This window comes from Musa acuminata, chromosome BXJ3-7, assembly GCF_036884655.1.
Source record: "Musa acuminata AAA Group cultivar baxijiao chromosome BXJ3-7, Cavendish_Baxijiao_AAA, whole genome shotgun sequence".
Classification (NCBI taxonomy): domain Eukaryota; kingdom Viridiplantae; phylum Streptophyta; class Magnoliopsida; order Zingiberales; family Musaceae; genus Musa; species Musa acuminata.
The window spans coordinates 2716580-2739172 of NC_088355.1; the positions used below are offsets into that span (position 1 = coordinate 2716580).

General features: G+C 35.2%; 2 protein-coding genes across 3 annotated transcripts; both read right to left on the reverse strand.

The window, feature by feature from the left end:
- Window positions 1–1080: 1080 nt before the first annotated feature.
- LOC135643618 (protein HIRA-like) lies at window positions 1081–12601 on the reverse strand. The gene is made up of 10 exons (XM_065160794.1): window positions 12242–12601; window positions 11099–11374; window positions 10720–10971; window positions 10218–10615; window positions 9069–10125; window positions 5753–5963; window positions 5382–5622; window positions 5077–5199; window positions 2239–2356; window positions 1081–1443 (listed from the first exon to the last, which is right to left on the reverse strand). The coding sequence occupies exons 1-10, from the start codon at window positions 12347–12349 to the stop codon at window positions 1270–1272; spliced, it is 2958 nt and encodes a 985-aa protein (XP_065016866.1). The 5' UTR covers window positions 12350–12601; the 3' UTR covers window positions 1081–1269.
- A 1547-nt stretch (window positions 12602–14148) lies between these two features.
- On the reverse strand, window positions 14149–22335 carry LOC135643531 (peroxisome biogenesis protein 22-like). 2 transcript variants are annotated; one of them, XM_065160591.1, is made up of 9 exons: window positions 22055–22335; window positions 19526–19762; window positions 19380–19427; window positions 18300–18356; window positions 18117–18218; window positions 17295–17360; window positions 16056–16157; window positions 15044–15158; window positions 14149–14446 (listed from the first exon to the last, which is right to left on the reverse strand). In XM_065160591.1, exons 1-8 carry the CDS (start codon window positions 22178–22180, stop codon window positions 15045–15047), a joined length of 852 nt encoding a protein of 283 aa, XP_065016663.1. In that variant the 5' UTR covers window positions 22181–22335; the 3' UTR covers window positions 14149–14446; window position 15044. The 2 variants fall into 2 exon arrangements, with proteins under 2 accessions (XP_065016663.1, XP_065016662.1); XM_065160590.1 differs by having other exon boundaries at window positions 14149–14549.
- Between the last annotated feature and the right edge of the window lie 258 nt (window positions 22336–22593).

Here is a 22593-nt window from a genome sequence, read left to right on the forward strand (position 1 = left end):
AAAACTCAAATTAATTGCTTCTAACTTTAATTTAAACTACGTAATGTTGAATTTTATTTTCGAAAAGCACCTCTCATTTTTAGAATTTCCAAACAATACCTCAAATATCTCTTTTACTATCTTTTTCCTTTTTTCCTTATGAATCGGTCTATAAGATGAATTAGTCTAATTATAATATTTTTTTTAATTAGGTTATAGTATTTTTAATAATATAAAAAAAATACTATAACTTAGTAAACGGCATAATAAAAATATTATTATTAAAAATAAAAATATGATGTTACAATCTTTTTATATTGCATTATAATATTTTTCTGGTATTATTGAAAACATTATAACGTTATAATAATATAAAAATACTATAGACACGATATTTTTATAAAATTTATATAAAAATGTTATGTTATAATATTTTTATACCATGTAATAACATATTTTTATAGTATTGCTAAAAACATTATAACATATCAAAAAAACATTATAATTGGACCAATTTAAGCTGATTCAAGAGAAAAAAAAGAGAGAAAAATATTGTAGATATTAGGCAAAAAAAATCTAAAAATGAAGAGCTTCTCAGAATAAAAAACATAAAAGAGATTTTTTTTTCCAAAATTTTACTTTAAATTCTATACAAAATAAACTAATTTATTGAATTAAAATTAAAAATAATAAAATCATTATTTATTTAATATAATTTATTTTAGTTCTCCCTCTACCTCATGTACAGCTCATTACATTCTGACAGATCATCCTTGGAAGCCAACTCTGCAAGTACACTCTGACAGATTAATAGAAGACGAATTAATCTGACAAATTATGCTCATAATATAATACTTGGATGCAAACTTCTTAATTGAATATTTTCAAAGCTCATGGTGTGTGCAAGTAAAAAGGCAGAATTACTGCGACCAATCTAAAAATCCAAGAAAGTTCTTCGTCTTCATTTTTCCAAACATCAAGATGAAGCTGAAAACCCTAACTGGTTAATGATAGAAGACGAAAACCCTAACTGGTTTCCTCCAACAACTCAAATGATTGGCAGAAGGCTCACAAACTGCACTATAAGATGAGAAGATACAGTGGAAGAAGGAAAGGATTTGACTATGGCTTTTATGTAGCACATAAGTTGCCAATTGCTACATGATGGTTAGAACTAGAAGGCAAATTAAGACAAAATCAGTAGTGTCCCTCATCATCCTACACGATCCACAAAAACAGTCGGCTGATTCTGTGCTGCCATGGTAAATGATGCTTCCAAATGCAAAAACTTCATGAGTTGGCATCATTTGTTGGTAGGACAACGTCCATATGATCTGCATTAGTTTCACTAGTTTCATACTCGGAAAGAAGATCCATGAACTCGTTTAGCAACCGTTGGACCTTCCTGTTAGATGCCATGGCTGGAAGTATTTCTTCCCTGAGGAGTTTGTGCTTTTTCATTCCCTGCAATAAAATCCGAGTCAAAAGTATCAGCCATTAGGAAAGTATATAGTAAAAGGAACAAAATTAACGAATCAGATTGGCTCAGCAGGCCGAGATACAGTAGAAAATCTTTGCTAATGGAATCACATCAATGTAACATCAAAGGTAACTCCTTGTCATTTATAATGCTTTCATCAATTACATTGGCATCGATAGATACATTGTCTCAGAAGCAAAGCTGGCAACCAACGAAACCTAGATGCTTGAGAGGAGTGCAATCTTGACTAGGTTCTTGGCTTCAATAAGCTATACTCTAATGTAAGTGAGCCAATATTGAACAGTAAAATAGCAATAAAGAATATCTCATCTAATGGTATCCTGCGTCAACCAATCTTTTAAGGCCAATCATTTCACATACTGTGTTTAACATTGCAGGATTTTACCTAGGACTGAGACCTAAAGTTCAAAAATAGAGAAGGATCTCCTTGAATCCCTATAACACACCAAATCCTTTATTGGATCTGTGATTTCAATTTCAAATGATGAGCATAGCATAAAGTGCTTCTGTCAAATGTGTAAGTGATAGTTAAACCACCTTAAATAGTGAGGATATTCATGTTCATGAACTCAAGCCCAACACAAGCCTGACATAAGATCAATTAGGCATGAATTGAAACTGATGGGAATTAACTGAACATAAGATTTCAAATGACAAATATTCCAAGCACAATGTGAAATCAAATAAGTAATCATTTTCTGCTGTAAGTTAAACCACAAATAAGAATGAAGATGATCATGAATTAAAAGAAATCTCACAAGCACATTAGGATCCCATTCTGGGTTCTCTGAATCCACAACTGTAACTTCAGCCATTCCGGTAGGAGGCCCAAGAAAACTCTCACAAACTTCACGCAGCCGAGACTCATCAGCTTCTCTGCAAGACAAGACAATGTTCATCTCACTACTCATTCTGTAAACTGTGCCTAGATATTGCCAAGAATGCTACATTAAGCGAACACAGTCTGTGAAAAGCAACCAACACCCTAAATGGAAGATGAAAACCAGTACATATGGTTCGATAGACATGTGGATAAAGAGACCTATCCTAAGATGAACTTGATCAGTGAAAAAAAACTTATCCAAATTGAGAATGTGATAAGAAAACTTATGACCAGGATAAGATAGATACTGCAGGTTTGCACCACTATATACAAATATTACTATGAGTTTCATCCAAGTTTAAATTATTGTCACATATATGCTATTGTCGATCAAGAATTCATGGGATGACATATGTACACATTTGGCAACCAATTTCTCTAAGTGGGTGAAGATTCGATGCTTAGTATAAGATTATCATGGTCAATGTATTTGGGTACCAAAATAATGGTAATCAGATTTGTAGTGATCATGAGAAAACATAAACGAAATGCACTGACATATCATACAATCAATTCTATATGGCCACATCTCACATATATGGTTATGCACATATGAAGACACGGCCTTATGCAAAAGTTGTGTAACCCATCCATATACAGTTGCATAGACTGCATTTGGATCACCGCTTCTGTCTCCTCAAACATCCTGCTGTGAACTAGCATCATCATTTTATATATATAGCCTACTACAAAAGAGCCTAGACATTAACTTTTTCCATGGGCAGAACCTATAAATTTGTAGATGGGGAACCTGGATATAGGAAAAGATGTGATTGGTATTGATATTGGTAGTGTCACTAGACTAGGTGATCATCATCAGGTGTCTCTTGTTAATGAATGTTCCTGAAATTCTCCACATGCCTCTTTCATGATCCCTTACAGGTCCCACTCAAAAGTCTAGCTCCTTTGTACTATTTTTTTCATTTTTTTTTGGTTCTACATCACATGTCCCACTCATAGCTACCAATACTGTTTGGTCATCATCCCAACTAAGCTTTGGTTCGCTAGGTCACCGGTTAGACCAGTTCATCAACAGGATAAATTGCATACTTAATAAAACATATTAAAATTATATTATTTAATCTTTTTTTCTATTTTCTACTCTGTTGTTCTCTGTTTCTTTTTCAGTTCATTTTTTTGTTCTTTTTTCTTCTCTCTCTTCCTCTTTCCCCTTTTCCTTAGCACTGCTCGTCTTTAGCCTCCTCTAAAAAAGTGGTCAGGTTGGCTGGTTTGCTCCCATTTTTTGGCTTCTCTAATCTTTGAACAGAACAATACCGGTAGACATTTCATGAGTTATTAGATCCAACAGGCTGGTTGGGTTCTGATAGCCATGGTCTTGCCGTGCTAGGAGACAATACACATTTTTCCACCAATAAAAAGCTCTGAGGATCATTTAACAAAATCACGTGGTTATCAGTCTCACCAAGATTACCATAATGCCATGATGCAAATAACAGCTTGGCATGCAACAGTAGAGCAAAAGAAAATTCATAAAATGTTTTAAGAAAATAGCGGGTGGAGTTGTCATCTTTTGTTAAGATTGAAAAATAATATATCAGTAGAAGAGAATGTTGCTAAGATAAATGGCCAACGGGGTAACTCAGAGGCACTGATCACTGAAATAGCTGACCCAGAACCTCTAATCTCATCGGTAAATGACAAATATGCATCTAGGATTGTATTTTACATATGAAACTCGATAATGGCATTGAGATAAATTTAATAAAACTTGGGTGTGTTTTTTAACCTTTTTTTTATTCATTGGACCCTAGGTAGTGGAACCTAAGACATGACAATACTCTAAAGAATACTATGGTATCAGAGTCTCAATTTTTCCTTTTTATTTTTTCCAGAGGACTTTTTGGCTGATCTTATAGACAGATTTAATTAATATTTTATTATATGCTGGCCAGTGGAAATTCACTTTGAAGTTTGAATTATTTTACATATTAATACACCAAATCCTCAGGATACCTATAGGGTCTGACACTAGTTCAGCCGCCACTAGGGATACAGCAAATCACCACTGTGGTGATTTTTTGTTAACTTGTACAAGTTCAGCAGCCATTAGTCGAGTGATATATTTTACCTATTTGGAAAAAAGAATATATGGGGTCTGACCCTTATATAACATTTTGTGAACATAAATTGTTTTTTTTTTTTGTCATGTCCTTTCCTTTGAGTTCTTTTGCTGGCCACTAAACTGAATAAATATTTACTAATATCAATTTGACTGATAGGAATCCACCTTGGGATTCCTTACATATTGATCATCAAAAAATATACATTAAATATTAAATTATTTTATAATTTAAACACTAAATCCTATTAATACATGTTTTGTACTCACAGAAAAACTAGGTAAACATATGGCTGTAGACAATACTAAGTTGAATCCATCTGTTATCATATATTGCATAACATTCATGCATTAGGAACTAAGTATGACCATAGGTATATTAGGCATTTACAGTTTATCTAAATTCTTTTTATCAAATTGAAAAGCTAGAACATATTTAAATGCTAGTATGCCACTTTCAAGTTTTCACAATGTCCTCATAAAGGACAAAAATCAAGTTATCCATATCACTGGAAACTCAATTACATTGTAAAAAACAGTAAACTATGAAGACAAAAAAAACACATGACCACTTAATAAGAGCACCATCATAGCAGAACTTAATATTTGATAATACAGTAATAATGAACTAACCTTGCAAGAAACCGTATGTAAGAGAGAAGGCACTGACGATACTCATTAGGTGATTTTAAGGCAAGCGATGATGCCAACTGTGTTTCCAAATGTGCACGTGTCTGTGTCCCATCATCCGTCACCCTGTAAGTGCATCGAAAAAAATTCCCTAGCAGGTTGGTAGCTAAATAAAATATGACAAACTTGAAAGACAACACACTTACAAATGCACAAAATTAATGATGCTTTCTTGTTGTTATAAATGCACATGGACATTTCATTAAAAAAAATGCAGATAGATATTGATGCATGTACATGCAGCATACCTTGTCCAACTTGGCTTTCTTGCCATGAACTTGCCAACATCAACCTGCAATTTACCCAGTTCACCACTCTGAATGGAACTTAAGTTAAAGGAACTCGCAAAGTTCGAAGCTGGAAAACAATCATCAGCAATCCTTAACCAGCACATCAGGCTCATGTCGAACAGAAAGGCATGGCGTGTGGCAAGAACAACAAGGGGAGAACCAGCTCTTGAGAATCTTGCGGATATAACTCTTATGGTACCTGACTCATGAGAAAGCACATATCAAGATATCAACTTAAATCAAGCAAAATTGAAGAGCATCATTGACTGCCTGGACTATTTCCATTTTTTCAAATCAAAATTATGTAGTTGAAACTCTATAGACTATACCAGCATCTTTTGTTGAAGAATCCTCCCTCGAAGTAACTAGAGAAGCTAAAGACTCATGCAAAATGCAAGTCCTCTTAAAAAGGTCCCAGACATACAGCAAACCTCTTCTTGTAACAAGGAGTAAATTCCAAGACTCATTACAGTCTACAAAAACTGCAGCAGAGCCCATCATCATGGCCGGCATAGCTCGTCTTCCACATCTAGTATATACCTTGCAAAAGAAAATGTAAAACCATTATTTATAAGTTAAACAAGAGGGAAAAAAAGAATGGTGTATGCACGAAACTACCACCACTGTGGGGTGGAGTAAATTTACATACCCTTGCCTTTAAATATTTATTAAGTAAATATTTAAAGAGGCTGTTTAAAAAAGACTAAACAGCTATAGGAAATAAATGTTCATCAAGACTTACAACTAGCAATAAACTAATGTAAGATAAAACAAGAACAATAAGCTCCACCTTTAGGGAATTTATCTAAGATAAATGGGATATTCTCAATGCTTGAAACATGGATGCAAGAAAATGTTGGATTGTTCAATGCAGTTAATTTCCAGAATAGTGAAGATAAATCAGCTCCTTATCAGGGATTTAAATACCAGTCCGGTACCAATTCAGTAACCTATTAGACAGGTACAAATTGGTACACTGTGCGATATACTGATCTAAACCATCTATTACATTGAATAAAATAATAAAAATAAAAAATTATATATACAGGTACTGAACTATATATTTCGCAGGTATATATAAGTTGGTATATACCAATAAATATCAGTTGGTATATACCAGTCTAGCTGGTATTTGAAACATTGCACTTTGTTATGGTGACACTAACTTTGCCAGGTCTACATCTGAATGGAATGATTATTAAGTTCAGCATGGTACCAATAAAGGCAATGCTTGTCATTTCTATATATCTTAAAATTAGACATTCAGTTAGTACAAAGGATAGTCGGCTGCGATAAATACATGACACAGTTGGTAAAGCAGGTCAAATCCGAAAGAAAAAAATTATAAAAGATCTCAACAAAATAGAAGGAAAAAAATTGATCTGCAGTAATCATCCGAAAACAGCCAATCAAGCAATGTAAAGTTTATAAAGTTAGTTACTTCTTTGAAAAATATGACTCATGAAAAGTTCCGTCAAAGGCAATGCCACTTAGAAGTCAACCAGAACAGCTTTATGCAATCCAGATTAATCAATTCTATCCTACAATAAATTCCACCTGACTAACCAATTTCCAATGGCAAAGCCAAAAATTTGTCTGAGACTGTTTAACTTTCACCTAATTTATTAGACCTTGCTTCATAAATAAAAAAACGACAAAATTATCTTGTATCAATAGCCAAATGTCACCAAAGTTAACAAAACCTATTTCTAAATGGTTAAACAATTGTAATTCAAAAATAAATAAATAAATGATGATATGAGAAAGACCATAGGGGTTCAGATGACATCGTAATTCTATAATTTTGGCAAAAATTCACAAATAGAAAACAAAATTTAATTCCTTAGCTCTAGAGAGAGAACTAGGAAAGAGGTTTTGTAAATTCTAGCTAATTTAGAGAGAGACCAAACAAGGAAAGGATTGGTAAGTAAACAAGTTAGGATATATTTATTTCCATTCCGAGGTACAAACTAATTAGAGTGGAAGCAATAAGTGGGCATTATAACATGTTTGTCAAATAAAGAAAGAAAATCACTGTGTGGATATGGTTCAAAACAATAAGCTTCTTTCTGAAAACAAATTTAAGCTTAAAATATGTTGATTACCTTAACTCTGAAATTAATGTTCAGCGGTTGGTAAGCACTAAATGAAACAGATATCTTACTAAAATGCCTTGCAGTCACTAAACAAGACAGATTTATTGCTAAAATGCCTTCAAGTCACAAAAGAAACAAACTATTAACTCCAGTAAGATCTTATAATAAAAAAAATGCTACCTTTATAAGCATTGTCACTTAAATTTGTTCTACTTTTTAGAAAAAGGATTTAGTAGGATGACATGGCTTTCTTTTCTTCCTGTTTTACTTTTATTATTTCTACAATTAGCTTATGGCATAAAACATTGACCATGACAACAGTTGCACAAACTGTTGAGTAGGTGACATTATTATTGCAACAGCTTAAAATACTTATAAGATACAGATAAAAGTTTTAATTCGAATTATCAACAATCATAATTTTGAAGGCAAACCTTCCTGCAATGGTAGTGTTGGTCCATTGAAATAAGTAATATATTTGACCCTTCCCAAATCCTGCCGTGACAAGGGCCTTGAGCACTGTGCTTTCCTTTTTCAAACTTGTAATTTTCCACATCTAGACAATTAGCAAAATCGCCTAACCAAAAGGGTATTATATATTCTCAGCAAATCTAAAACTCCATAAGCATTCACATTTATTTGGCTTTCAAATGTGTCTCCAAAAAAATAGAAAATGCATGTATTATGAATAATAGCCATTTAAGAAAAGCTTGCACATGTAGTTCAAGTATTAAGAATAACATTCCGTATAGACATCTTTATAACATGCTATAATGACCTCATCATGAATTATTCCAACCAAGAATTCAATTTTCAATCCAATACGGGCTTCCGCAAGTGGTACCAGTATACCAAACTGATACCAACCAGTACTTTCCAGTATCACCACAAATTAATTACCAGTTGGTAGCAACTTTATAGTCAAGTAGCAATCCTTGGTCAGGTCAGTTTTTATTGATCTATATGTACTTGTTTGAGCATATCTGAATCCTTATTTCCAGCTGATCCAAGTTTCTAATCCAACAAGAAAAAATCCAACATCTGGAGACCGAAATGATACTGCTTGTCATAATTCATACTTACTCTTGTTCAAACCATATCAAAGCTACAAACTCCTATTCAATTAAAAAGACTACCCAAAAGCCAAAATGAAATAATATGAGATGAGAACCTCATTTTTACCCAAAGGCACCATTTGATTGCAGAAATAAATGTTTTACAATCCAAAGTTCTAAATCATGCTCCTTTATGATTTATGATAGACCAACACCAAAATTTTGAGTCACGGAAACAACCCCCTACTAGCAAAGGCAAGGTTGCATAGATTGACTTTCCTTAGACCCCGCGTTGGCAGAAGCCCCTTGAATTAGGCCATCCTTTTCTATACTAACTATATATTTTGTGTTTTTAACTCAAAATAAAACAAATTCGAAGAGTTGGAAAAACATCAAACTAGTGCTTTATAGGTTCTCACTGAACTATGACTAATAAAATAACAAGTTTCAATATCTCAGCAAGCTTTTAAGTTGTGTAACAATTATTGGAGTACCTGTAGGCAGCCATCTTCACAACCAACAGCCCAAAAGTTGGCATTTCCAGCTAAAACAGTTACTTTTCCAGATATACGATCAGACCAAAGGGTTTCAGATCCTTTTGTGCATCTTATTTCAGTTTCTTTTGTAAAAAATGCATTACCAACACCGATTACATCATGTACAGATTGTTCTATGGGCTTAGCCTCCAGGCAAATTGGTAAACTATCTTCACAGTCTTTCTTGTTGAATACCCGAATAGAAAGAGTATTACATGATGTCAATGAACTTGGCATGCCTATAGAGCCCATATGTTCTACATTTGTCCTCGCATCAATGTTTGACACAGTCGGTGCTTTCTCAATGATGAGGCTTTCATTAATATTAGCCCTTGCAGTGATTCCAGAACGCTCCTTAGATCCACAGTTGTTACACTTGTCAGGATAGCTATATGCATCATAACTTCCACTGAATGGTCTCTTCAGGGAAGTTTCTTTAACTCCATCAGCAACAGCATTACGATCACCCTTTGCTTGATCCAAGGCCAAGGAAGAGAATTCCACTAGTTGAGCCTGGGCTGCAGAGAGATTTTCCTTATGTGCAGGTACTCCAACTGCTTCAGGAATTATTCTTTTTCGCCCATCAGGACGACGATATTCTCTTTGTTTTGGTGGACTTGATAACCGAACAGATGAAATTTTATTTAAATCATCCACACTGCCCTCTCCATTTTTCTTGCTATCTCTAACTTGGGGTTCAGTAGCCTTGTGAATTGACTGACTGTTAATTGCATTCACTGGCTCGATGGAAGCCTTTCCTGATATCTGATTTTGCTCAACATTGGATGTTCCCTTTCTGTTTGCCGATTGCTTGGCACATACTGCTTCTAGCAACAATTGTGCAGGGCTTTCAGCTACATTCGCTTGCCTTCCTCTGACATCCCCATATCTGCTTCTCTTTATCTCATCCAGCTCAGCATCAGTTAATCGGTGCCCTAGCTCCTTCACTTCAAAATGGAAAGTGGCCACTGTCCCATCCAAAGAGCAAGCAAAAAGTGCATAGCCATCTGGACTCCTGTTACAGCAAATGTGTGGCTTACGTTGGAAACCATGAACTACACATCAAGAGAAATTAAAAGCTTAAATCCTTAACAACTAATGCATTACCATGATAAATCAACAACGCTTTGTGTAAAGAAGTGTTTAGCAACAAATAGAGGGCGAGCACTCGCCGTTGTCCATACAGTTATAGTACGATCCTGACTTCCGATTGCAATTACATTATATGGTTGGCATTCTTTTGCTGTAGTCCTGGATGCTCCATTAGCCCATCCAACAGGTGCAGCATTTGCCTCTTGGCTATTAGAAAATTGCTTCCAGAACATAGAGTGGTTAAACTTTACCACAATAATGGGGGCATTATGGCCTAGAAAGTCAAAGGTAGCAGACCATTCACCTCTTTCCAGAACAGGGGCTGAATGTCTAGGTTTTTGAAAGCCATGAGTAGTAGTAATGAAATGGCCACAAGGCGACCACCCAAGTCGCCTGAAAAATGTAGATCCAAGCTGGAAAAAAAGCAAAATTCCTAAGAAACAGACCAATAAAAATTAATGTCTTTTGAAATACATAGAAGTATAGAGAGTAGAAGAATAAAGAGTATATAACATACCGATTTGGACCAGTGGCCTTCAGTCCTATGTGCCAAACTCCAGTCGTTGGTTCTCCATATGATGACAGTCTTGTCATCCGACTGGCTTGCTATAAAAGAACCAATAGGATCCCAAGTAACCCCTTTGACTAAGCTGGAATGCCCTCTCAGTACAGCAGTGCAAATGCCATTAGTGATGTTCCAGATGTGAATAGTGTTATCCAAACTACCACTAGCCAATGTTAAGTCATCCGGAGACCAATTAAGATCCACCTACTTCAAGCATAAAAAAAGAAGTTCCTCCTTTAGATATGTATCATTTAGTGTGATAGAGTTAATTATGTATTGAAGCATGCCAAGTCTGAAAGAGAGATATATAAAGAATGGATGACTTAATTACCACATCTGCAGTATGACCCCTCAATGTCATAGTAACCTTCCAGTTTTCTACGTCCGGAGGCTCACCACTGCCAAACTCAGTTGTACCTGACCCAGGTTTTCTCTCATGAATAAGGATAACCTGATCATCTGATCCAGAGGCAACAAATCTACCATGCTTAGCCCACCTAACACAATTTACTGATCCAAAGTGATCACGCAATGTGGCCAGCAATCTTGAGGTTGAAGCATCATTTTCAGAGTCCCTCCCTACTGATTTCATATTCCATATCCGAACCTATGTTGAAACAGAAGAAGTTTAGAATCTATCAAGTGTCCAAAACACACTCGTGGTACTATCACTAGATGCAAATTTCCTGTCACTTCAAGACTTAACTTTTCATTAAAAATATAAACAAATGATCGATCTAGAGAGTAGAGACTATAAATCATTGAACTGCTAGCTATAATTTCATTTAGTATAACAATAATTTTTACCACCAATCAATGAATCACACATTCAAAACAAAGAATACATGCCTCCGATGCACATCTACCAAACACATAAACATGGATGCTAGATCAATTTGCTCCTTGCAGCCATCAAGCTGTCTCAAATGAGAATCTTGAAGTGGTTTTTTTTCACATGTTAATGGAGTACAAAATTATACACCATAATTATTACAATTCCGAATATTTCAAACATGAAACTACTTAATCATATTACCTTCGTTCGAACTGTACTTATAAATCAACCTCCAAACTTATATTCTTAAAGAAGATCAATTATCAAGAGTGATCATTCAAACAGACAAATAGATATCATTTTGCCCGTGAAACTAGTTAGCGTCAGAAGAACGAGAAGAAGAAAAGGAAAAAAGAACAATTATATCTACTCCCAATCCCTTTAGTAAGGTAGCAAAAGAAGACATCAGCTTCGAAGTGATCACATAAAATTCCAACAGACGAACAGACATCATTTACTGCAAAACGACTCAGAAAAATCCACGACGACGAACAGAGAGCAATTAGATCTACTTCAAAGCCCTTAGTAAAGTGGTACAAGCAAAAGCCAGCTTAGAAGCGACGACATGAACTTGACACGAAAAAAAGTGCAATCTGACTAAATTCATGATAAATAAAGAGGAAAAAGGCGTAAAGCCACCTTGTGATCTCCTCCGCCAGTCGCAAACCTGAGCCCTCCGGCTTGGATGTCAATGGAGAAGATCTGCATCCCCTCATGCCGAACCCAACCGGGCTTCTCCGTAATCATCCTCCCCTCCTGCTTCCACTGCTCTCGTCGATTCCTTACCTCTACGACCCCGCCCTCCCCAGTCCAGGGCTCAAGGCGAAAACCCTAATGCGAGCTCAAAAGACGACCGAGCTACCAGAAATCGGGAGAAGAAACCGAAGGGGAAGAACAGCAATCGACATCCAGATCGACAGATGAGAGGAGTTAAAGCGTTTCCGACAGCGACTACGAATCGAATTCTTCGCTCGCCTGTCCAAAGGAAGAAGAGACAGATTTGGGAGAAAGCAAAGAGAATTAAGGATCATAAGAAGGCGTTCCGTTAAGAAGGCTTCGATGCTTAAACTTATCTGTGCCGTTGGATCTTACGAGCGAAGCGATTCTGACCGTAAGATCATGAGATTGATATTTAAAATGAGCGCACTATCTGACAAATACCTCAACGACTTGTCTGTGTTTTCTTTTCTTGATGCAAACATATAATATATATATATATATAGAAAAGATTTTATTTATAAATTTTAATTAAAAAAATCTGAAAAATATGACTGAGTATACGAACTATCCACCACTAATTATTATACTATATATGACTGATAATATTTAGACAAAAGGTGGAAATGAAAAATGTGGATGAAAGGTAAGACATAAGGTCTTCACACCTAAATTTGCTTGTTTGATTAATGGAGAATCATCTAGGTTTATTAAGAGAGGAAACAGATATTGATTAACTATCTTGCCCTTTTTAATTTAATTTTTAGAACAAGCATAAGCTTACTCATATGATGCATATCGATGGTATTTTTCTTTGCTTTAAAGCTCATAAAAAGTCAGATCATTGATGCTTGTGATACATATGAATGTTTTGCCAATCAAAAAATAAATCTTAAAAAATCTAAAATTTTCTTTTCAGATCACGCTAATAGATAAATTCCCTTATAAGTAGTACCTAGGAACTATGATTTTTGATATTTTTCAACATAAGTTGGATTTAAAGTTTGGATTGTTTGGGCAATGTGATTTGGCTCGGAGAAGAGATTGCCTTTGGGTGAACAGGCTAGTTTATCTGGTGCAGGTTATTGTAACATATGACTGATTTGGAAGTTTACCCTTAATGATAGCATTATTTAATGGCAAGAAAGCAACTCCTAATTCTATAAACCTAATGCAACTGATTAGCATCAAATTTTGATGCCAAAAGATTGCTCTTGATCTATGTACTACTGAAATTTCCTGATCAAAGGGTGTGGATTTGCATATAATTGGTAGTGGAAATAACCTCAAACAGTTTATTATTTTTTAAAAAAGGAATATCTAGTAGAACTGTTAACCTAATCACAGATTAATTAAAAAAAATGAATATTTAGTAGAACTGTTAACCAAATCACAGATTAATAATAAAAAAATGAATATTTAGTAGAACTGTTAACCTAATCACAGATTAATAATAAAAAAAATGACTATTGGTAGGTGCTTGTGATTATGATATGCAGTGACATGATGTCCACATCCATCCTGTTCTCAAACTGTTTTTCTCTTTCTATATCTACTGACTTACATAACAAGCTCCTTTCTCATAAATGTTCTATTTGTGCACACACACACACAGGATGGTCTTCCCACAATGCTATCAAACATGTAATTTGCTAACTCAATAAGCCAGTACTGATTCTTTAACCTAAAAGAACTTTTTTTCAAATACCCCAAGCATTTAGAAAAATAAAGAGTTTATCAATGCCATCTTACACATAATGATGTGCTAACAAGGAATAAATAGTAAATCACAATCTGCACTCTTGCAAAACAGCAACAAAATTCTCAAATGTTGCAACCTATGATACATAAACAAGTGCATCAATATGGATTGGTAACATTGTTTAAAAAACATCCTCGTTAGTAACTTGCAGGACATGGAAAGTCATGGGTGGAGAACTCTTACAAATATAGATGGATATGAGGCCACAAAGTATCATTCTCATGTCTATATTTACACCCTTTATGACATCCAACATGGGCTAAATCATTGAAGAAAATTAAGCCCTGCATTCAATGGACAATCTTGAACAACATGCAGCTCCACAATAGCATTAAACAAGTACAGAACCTGATGGGGGCTTTCATCTGCACAGAACAGTCAATAAAACCTGATAAACAACCTGCAGCTTCCAAATATAACATCCACGAGGTAGCAATTGACAACAGCATAAGGCCACAGAATAATGATCTGTAAGTAAACAGCCAATTGTCATGGTCACAGAATCCAGATTCTCAAACTACTTGACAAAAGATCTGCTAATTAATTACTTGAGAAGCAAATGATTTACTTAATCATGCTACAAATTATGTTGTATAACTAGAAGGATAATCTTCAGCTGCACTTGGCTAAAATAGTCGTGTTATGAAGAAAATCTCCCTTTTTCTATGACATTTTCACAGAGAAATGAATTGAAAAATCACTGGTTTTAATCACTGCAGATGCTTGCATGTTAAATCTAGGTTCATTGTGGTATAGGAGCACATGGTTCACTTAAAATTTAACCACAAGGAGTTATAATAGCTTTAAGAATGATGGAGCAGGATGCACGATATGTTTCTGCAATTTCATATAAATGTCAACATATTTCAAACACAATGCACAAGTAGTGTCAATTTAAATAAAGTGGAACATGTATATTTGCAAGCACTGACATCTTCAACTGATGAGGTACAAGTACGTAACTTATCTTTGATCTAGATCACCAAAGAACTGCTCCAAACTTGTCGAAATGAACACATTAGAAGCAGTATTTTGTGGTCTGTCCGGTGTAACATGAAGTAGATACTTAATGAACCTCTGCACCCATAAAGACAAAACATGTCAATTGACCTTCAGAACTGCATTTTTAACAGACTAGACTCATTTTATATTGTTGTAAACAAAGAGTCTTACAAAATGTAGTCCATCCATATCGGTAGCCAGAAATTTAGAGAGCAGAACAGCAAAAGACTTGCACAGTGCAAGATGCAAATAGAGAGATCTCTTTTAAAAATTGGCATCACTAAAAAGATTGAGAATAATGATGGACAAATAACTCTAAATTATAATAGAAATTGAATAGTTCCATAACTTGCATACACTTATCTGGTGAAAATAATAACTGATTTGGCTCAACTAAGAGAGCGACCAAATATGATCTTTGATTCAAAATAAAATCAGACTTGTATATGGCTTCAGCTAACATTCAATTTAATACAATGTAATGCATACATTGTATAAGGCACATACATTATCCTAGAGGGATGTATAATATATTTTATGACTTGCATTATCTAAGAGGGTGTTAAATATATTTTATGAAACTACAAGCTAAAGATGCTCAAAGCAGATAGTCTACTCAAGATACTGTCAGACACAAGTCCATGAAGCTTGAAAGCTTGGATTAAGCACAAGCACATACAAGTCACATGAAAGTCTGCTGACTTGAGAGAATAGACACCTTTTGTGGGAATCAGGAATGGGAGGATCTAGGATTTGGATTGCCACCAGCTGGTCAATAAATTAAAAATATATATATCATCGCAACCCAAAAGCTTAAGTTTATAGGTGGTGATGGTTTAAAAATCTGTCATATACAGAGAATAAATGTGGACTTGAATACTTAGAGAACATCACTATTATATTTGAATTATCCAACGATAATGTGAATAGTTATAATTAAATCATGAGAATTACCATACTACTTTAACTTACAGTTAATTGGTGTATAATTTCAGCATTTGTATCAACATGCCAATCAGGTTCCAATTGCCGAACAAAAGATATGCGCCCATTCTCAGTGCCACAGAAAAGAACCTACAAATTGGACAAAAAATAAGGATCGGAGAAATGTACCATCAAAATACCAGAATATCATATGCAATTTGATCAATATTACCAATGGAGCAAAAAATTCTATTTGATTACAGTAGCTCCTCAACATTATGATAAAGTTGACTCAACAAATGAACCATTAGGTTTATCAACACATACTAAATGTCAATCTGAAAATAAGGTTTGATATCTCCATCAAAAATAAACTCTTTTCTATTTCAACTTCCTTGAGATAATCTACACAGTGAATGTCTTCCCTCTCATAGCATTTTTTAATGTCTAACCTCTTTTCCTTAATATCAATGTGTAAGTTAATAGAAAAAAATGATTTGAAACTCAAGTTATCTCTTGAACTTTAACAGAAATAACTTGCAGTGGCTTCCATCCCTATTCTCCTAGTTTACTTTAATTTCTTCTATAGATAATAAAGTAAATGCAGCAAAAAGCAGCAGCATCTGGACTGCTTAAAGAGCAGCATTAGAAATATTACAGCATGATCTCCGACTAGGACATGTAATATAGCCTCTAACAAATGGCACATAGAATCAAGTCCCTACACTTCATAATCTGCTTACATAATTCTGGGCACACTAGTTTATGTGGTTAAAATAAACCATCAAAATTACAATAAACTTTGACTAGCCTGCTTTATTAGTTTTTATATTAGTTTAGAAGAAGCATGTGTAATAGAGCATCTACTTAATATATGGATCCAGGTCTGGAATTTTAAAAATTTTTGCTAAAGTTAGTAATTTGTTACCCATGCCAACTAAAAAGAATATATATATATATATATATATATATATATATAAACTGCCAGGTTAGCAAACACATTAACAACAGAATATTTGAACTTCGTGCATAATGTTACTGAAACAATTCTGTTATTGTCTATCATGTTAGGTACTTGAAGGAAACAACTGCACAATGTGTATATAATATTTGCTCGTTAACAGGCATAATAACTGTTAGTCACCAAATGAAATATATTGCAACCTACATATTTCTACCCACTAAAGATACCCAAATTGAACAAATTGTATCCTGGAGGATAATTTAATCAGCATGTCTATCTCCCATAGTATGCAGCAAGGTACAACATCACAGCAAGCATCCTACCTTATCTCTTATCAAACCACCAGCTGTGAAGACCCCAGAATCATCTAGTGCTGAAAGAACCCTTTCCTGCATCACATACCGTGTCACAAACTATACGACTTTACCATAACAACAGAGAGCAAAGTTATTTCCAAGCCCTTAGATATGCCTACATGATTATAAGAGACCATTCTATTTGTCAAACAAAAATCAAGATATGATGCAACATAATGCTGAAAGTATCCCAGAAGACTCAAATTTGCCAAATGATTACAATATAATTGAATGACATGAAAACTAATATTTTACATAGATAAAAGGGTAATAAAAATGCACATAGTTTAGGTTATCTGTATGCCTGTGGCAATGGCAATCTGCTTTTTCCTTCTAAAGGTAAGCCTGGCATGTATGAGATGAGATACCAACATAGCAGATGTGTAACCAAAAAATGGGTTGCCTGATGCACAGGACAAAGGACATATAAAGAATTTTTCTTTGGGTTTGGAGGGGTGGGGGTAGCTGGTGGGGTTGAGTTATGCATGCTAAAATTACCTAATTCAAGAATAAACTACAAAGGAGAGTACAACATTTTTTGTTTCAGTAGGAATACGGATCATACATGGAGAAAACCATCTAAGACTTATTATCATGCAGAAGAAGAAAATGTGAATCATGCATTCAAATTATAGTAGAGGATATAATGTTAGTTCAAGACATAATTCACTGTTTAAGAAGTTGCAGTCTGCATCATAAATATGAGGCCCCCAACCAAAATACACTGAAGATGATGAAGACATGACAAATCAAATAAAGACTAGTAACTTCAGATTCAGGCACACTAACCCCACTTTCATCATCAAGAACTCTTTCCATGAGATAAACATCACAAAATTTTGCGATCTGCAAAAGCACTTCCAGCACGGATGACCTTACTGTTGCTTGTTTCTGCCAGAAAATACTAGGGAATGTTGGTCCATTTAGTTGTTGGACATCTCAAAGACAAGATGAAGCAGCATGTTCGCTAACCTGGAGCTCCTCTGGTGTTGTTTCATCAAGAACTACACCGAGTAACCGGCATGTTACCTAGAACATGACAAGATTATAACCATGATTTCCAAATTAACCAGACAAAAAAGTAACTGAATTAATCACTAAATTTGTACCATCCATATGGCATATTTTACAGCACAGCTAGCACAATACAGCAACTCAATTGATCATGGAAAGTTTTAATATTCATCATGCATAAAGAATCGCATATGCTACAACAGAAGATGTCAATCATCTAACACAGTTGAGAACCTAAAAAGATCCAATGAGATTAATGTAATCATGCAGTTGAATTTCAGTCTGAAATAATTATCACCTAGTGAAACATATAATTAGTTGGATAAGGGTACTTCCTATGAGGAAAGAAAATGACAAATGAAAATTTCAAAGCCTGATTTTGCACTTGAGGCTACTTATAAGATATTTGACATCAGGTTCCTATTAAAATTCTTTAGTATTTTCGAGAACTAAGTACTCCAATATCTGTTAGTCTTACAGGTGCCGGTTAGCAAACATCAATTGTCCATGGAGGTCCACACAAGCCTTCATCCATTCGATAATGCAACTTTAGTAGCTAAAGTGGCATTGATCAAGAAAGAAATTTCAGCTATCTAATACTTTAAGTAGCTGAATGACAACATTTTTGTATGATACTCAGTTTTTAGGAGTAAAATTCACACATATAATCTCTGTTCTACATGAATAAATGCTTAAATTTTGATCCAGATCCTTTCACATTAGTTTAGATGAGGAAAGTTATATTTCTACAAATTTGTTAGTCGGGCTGCACTAGAACTGAAGTGTCCATATTTGTTTAACATATTCTAATTCATTGATTGTTTGTGTAGTATTGGCTGCTGATGTAAAATATACAATGGTCTTAAGGTATACAATTTTCCACATACTCTTATATTGTTGGCCTCAGCAGACCTTGGTCCTTAAATTTTGATAGCAAATGCCTCTGTTATAACACTTGACATATGATGATCTACCAAAGTGCCAAAAGAAAACCATATAGAATAGATTCAAAGCAAGAATTTGACGCTTGCTAATCACCTTTCGTCCCTCATTCAACTTACGCCTCACAAGCTGCTCCAGAGCTAGCTGCACCAGAGAAAAAATATAATGAAACCATCATTTTTAGACTCAGCCAAGAATTATGAAGCATATGATGCACCAGAGAAAAAAAAAACCAAAAATACCTCTAGTGGCTGGAAGAACTCATTCACTGCACATTGTGCTCTTGAATCTCCAGACGAAGAGCAAACTTCAGAGGATCGCAGGCTTGTATCAGAATGTAAGTTGTTAATAGAAAGATTAGGTGATGAGGAGGGTCGTCTGCGTTGCCTTCGTTGTTGCTCTGGGGGTGTTCTCAAAAGCTTCCATGCAAAAGCTAGTGTAATAGCAAGAGCAGCGAGAGTTGTGATAGAACAAAGTTTCTGAAGCCAATCAAAAGAATAAAGTTCGCATCGCTATGAAAGAAAATCCTCCACGAGTACATTATATAAAAAGTTCAATGAAAGAAAAGTGTGAATGCATGCATAAAAAATAGACAAGATGATGTTCTTAAGAATTTGAGAACAATGAATGCATGTTTTTATTAGCACAGGTATGCAGAAATGTATAAATATGACATATGACCACGGTAAAGTTAGATGACAACTAACCCCCCATCCTCCAACCCCGACGCACACAATTACCTAACACCTTTTACATACAATCCCGATTTATGTAAAAATGATGATGTTGACATTATTTGGCATAAATCAGTCCCTCATAATGCATGTAATTTGACTTTCTTGGTGCTTTTCAATCATATCAAAAGAATAAGATAATTGTTGGAATTCAAGCAAACAAGGGCATGAACAAAGACCATTTGGTCATTTAATAAGGGCTGGCTCCAATGTTCATTATGACCCATAGCATATACTTAATCTGAACACATGCAATTGTGTACTCCTAGCAGTCATTAGTGACATTTTCAACGTCCGATATAACTAGGTTGTTCAATAGATATTTTTACATTGAGATAATGACCTTTGAGTGCCAACTGGGCAGGTACGTAGCTGCCTCTCTCACAAACTGACATGAGGGACTCACACATCAGGTGAAGCTGGGACATTACACATCATTCTATTCTAATATATTGTAAATGTCTATCACATGTACAGAACCTTGTATTAGTAGGTGAACAAAACACAACAACTAGCACTCATGCCCAAGAATGACAACTATGTATAGTAGCCTTTGTCACCCTAAGGGATGATCCCACCATTGAGTCATGCAGCATATATCTCCTCAGAAAAATAAGACGTGCTTCTCTTTGAAAATTTGCCACTTCAACATGTGTATGGCAGTTGCCACGGTCTAGTGTGTATATATAAGTACATGTGTATATAAATGTATATCTACATATACATATCTATTAGATAACATAATTGTAAATATTATCTACAAGTATGATTCAAGTGTCATAGTTCCAGTAGAAAGTTGCAGATATACAGTTCTTAGAATACACATGGATCTTGTTTTCTTATACTACAACAGCAATGACAAAGCTATAAGTCACAACTATTTGGAGTCAGCTACATAGATTTTTTGCTATCATTGAGATCTATCAAAGGTCATATGTTTAGTTAAGTTTAGAATATTTCAATCTTCATTTATAGTTATCAGTTAAGTTTAGAGTATTTAAATTTTATAACTACTGCATTCATAAGTCTCCTAAGCACATGTCCATATCATCTTAGACGATTCCCTCTTATTTTATCCTCTGTCAACACAATACCTAATTCTCCATAAAAAAAAATATTTTTTTCCTATTTTTCCTAGTGACTCCACACATTCATCTCAACATTCTCATCTTAGCAACACAAACTTTTTCTATATGTTGTTTCTTAACTGCACAACACATAAAACCATAAAACAATATTGGCTTTACAACTGTCTTATAATTTTTTTTTTTGTAATCTCCAAGGTATCCGATGATCACACAAGGCTTCTCCTTATGTACATGTGAAATAAGCTCACCATTTTTCTTCTTGGTATTTCGCTTCAATAAGTATACTGAAATCAAAGTTCCGAAATCTCTAGACACGGGTGATATGAGAAATCTAAATTGCATGATTTGATGGTCAGAGCACCCAACAGCTTCTCATGTCTCACACCTAGGACCTTATTTGGTGCAAACCAAGGAGAATGAATACATAACCATTCACCCTTTAGCAACTCATTTGATTTTTCCTCTCATAACGATTACTCTTCCACAAAACCATTTCCTTGAATAGCTCGCACTCATACTTAGCAACCCACGCAAATCTCATATTCAGGCAACGAATCTGTTAAACTATCTTTTCTTACAACTGGAAGCATAGTAGATTCGCTAGACGAAAACTCCACGTCAAAATCTTCCAAGAGAAGATGTCAGTTTCAAGTCAAATTCAGCAAGTAGAATTTCCAAAAATGGGAAAGCTGCGATTACCGAGGCTTTCCATTGTATGTAACACCAACATCTAGTATTCTTCCCTCTTTTATTTTTCCCTTCTTAATTCCCGATTGAGATCCTTGACGAAGCTAGCTTCATCGTACCACCAAAAACAAACGTAAGATCCGACGAAAATACAAGCAAATGAACAGACGAGCCAAATCGAATCAGGCACAGCTCCTAATCATGCAGAACAAGGTGCAAATATGAAGTAAAAAAGGATAGTAAGAGGACGAAAATCCGGAACCTGGAGATCGACATCAAAGGGGAGGCGCCGGGAGAACTCCGCGAGCGACGCCATGAACCGCTGCACCAGATCCCGGAGCTCCTCCCCCTTCGCCGGGTCCGAGGACTGGGAGGTCGATTCCGCCATGGATTGAGGTCTCGCCTCCGACTCCTTGAACTCAGATGAACCCTAGAGTCCTCGAATCGGCCATTACCGGCCCCGATCTGCCTCAAGCAAGTCCTATAGATCGGAAGGTTCCTTGGACGGAGGGGTAGTCTAGTCTTTTTAAGTCAGGCGAGTAAACGGGTAGGGTTGGTCGAACAAAATTAAGCGGTCGGGTTCGACTCTCGCGAGGATTTGGACCAAACTCTTCACATTTAGCAAGTGATGGCATATATTCCGGTCCAACGACGTGCGACGGAGGCTCCCGATCAACTCGAATTTGAACCCGTGTCTGACTCGAGTTCAGTTAAAATTAGAGATCACACATTAAAATCCATACGAGATTTGATCCGATTCGGTCGTATTCAGCTCCATAGATAAGAGTCATCATCTCCGAA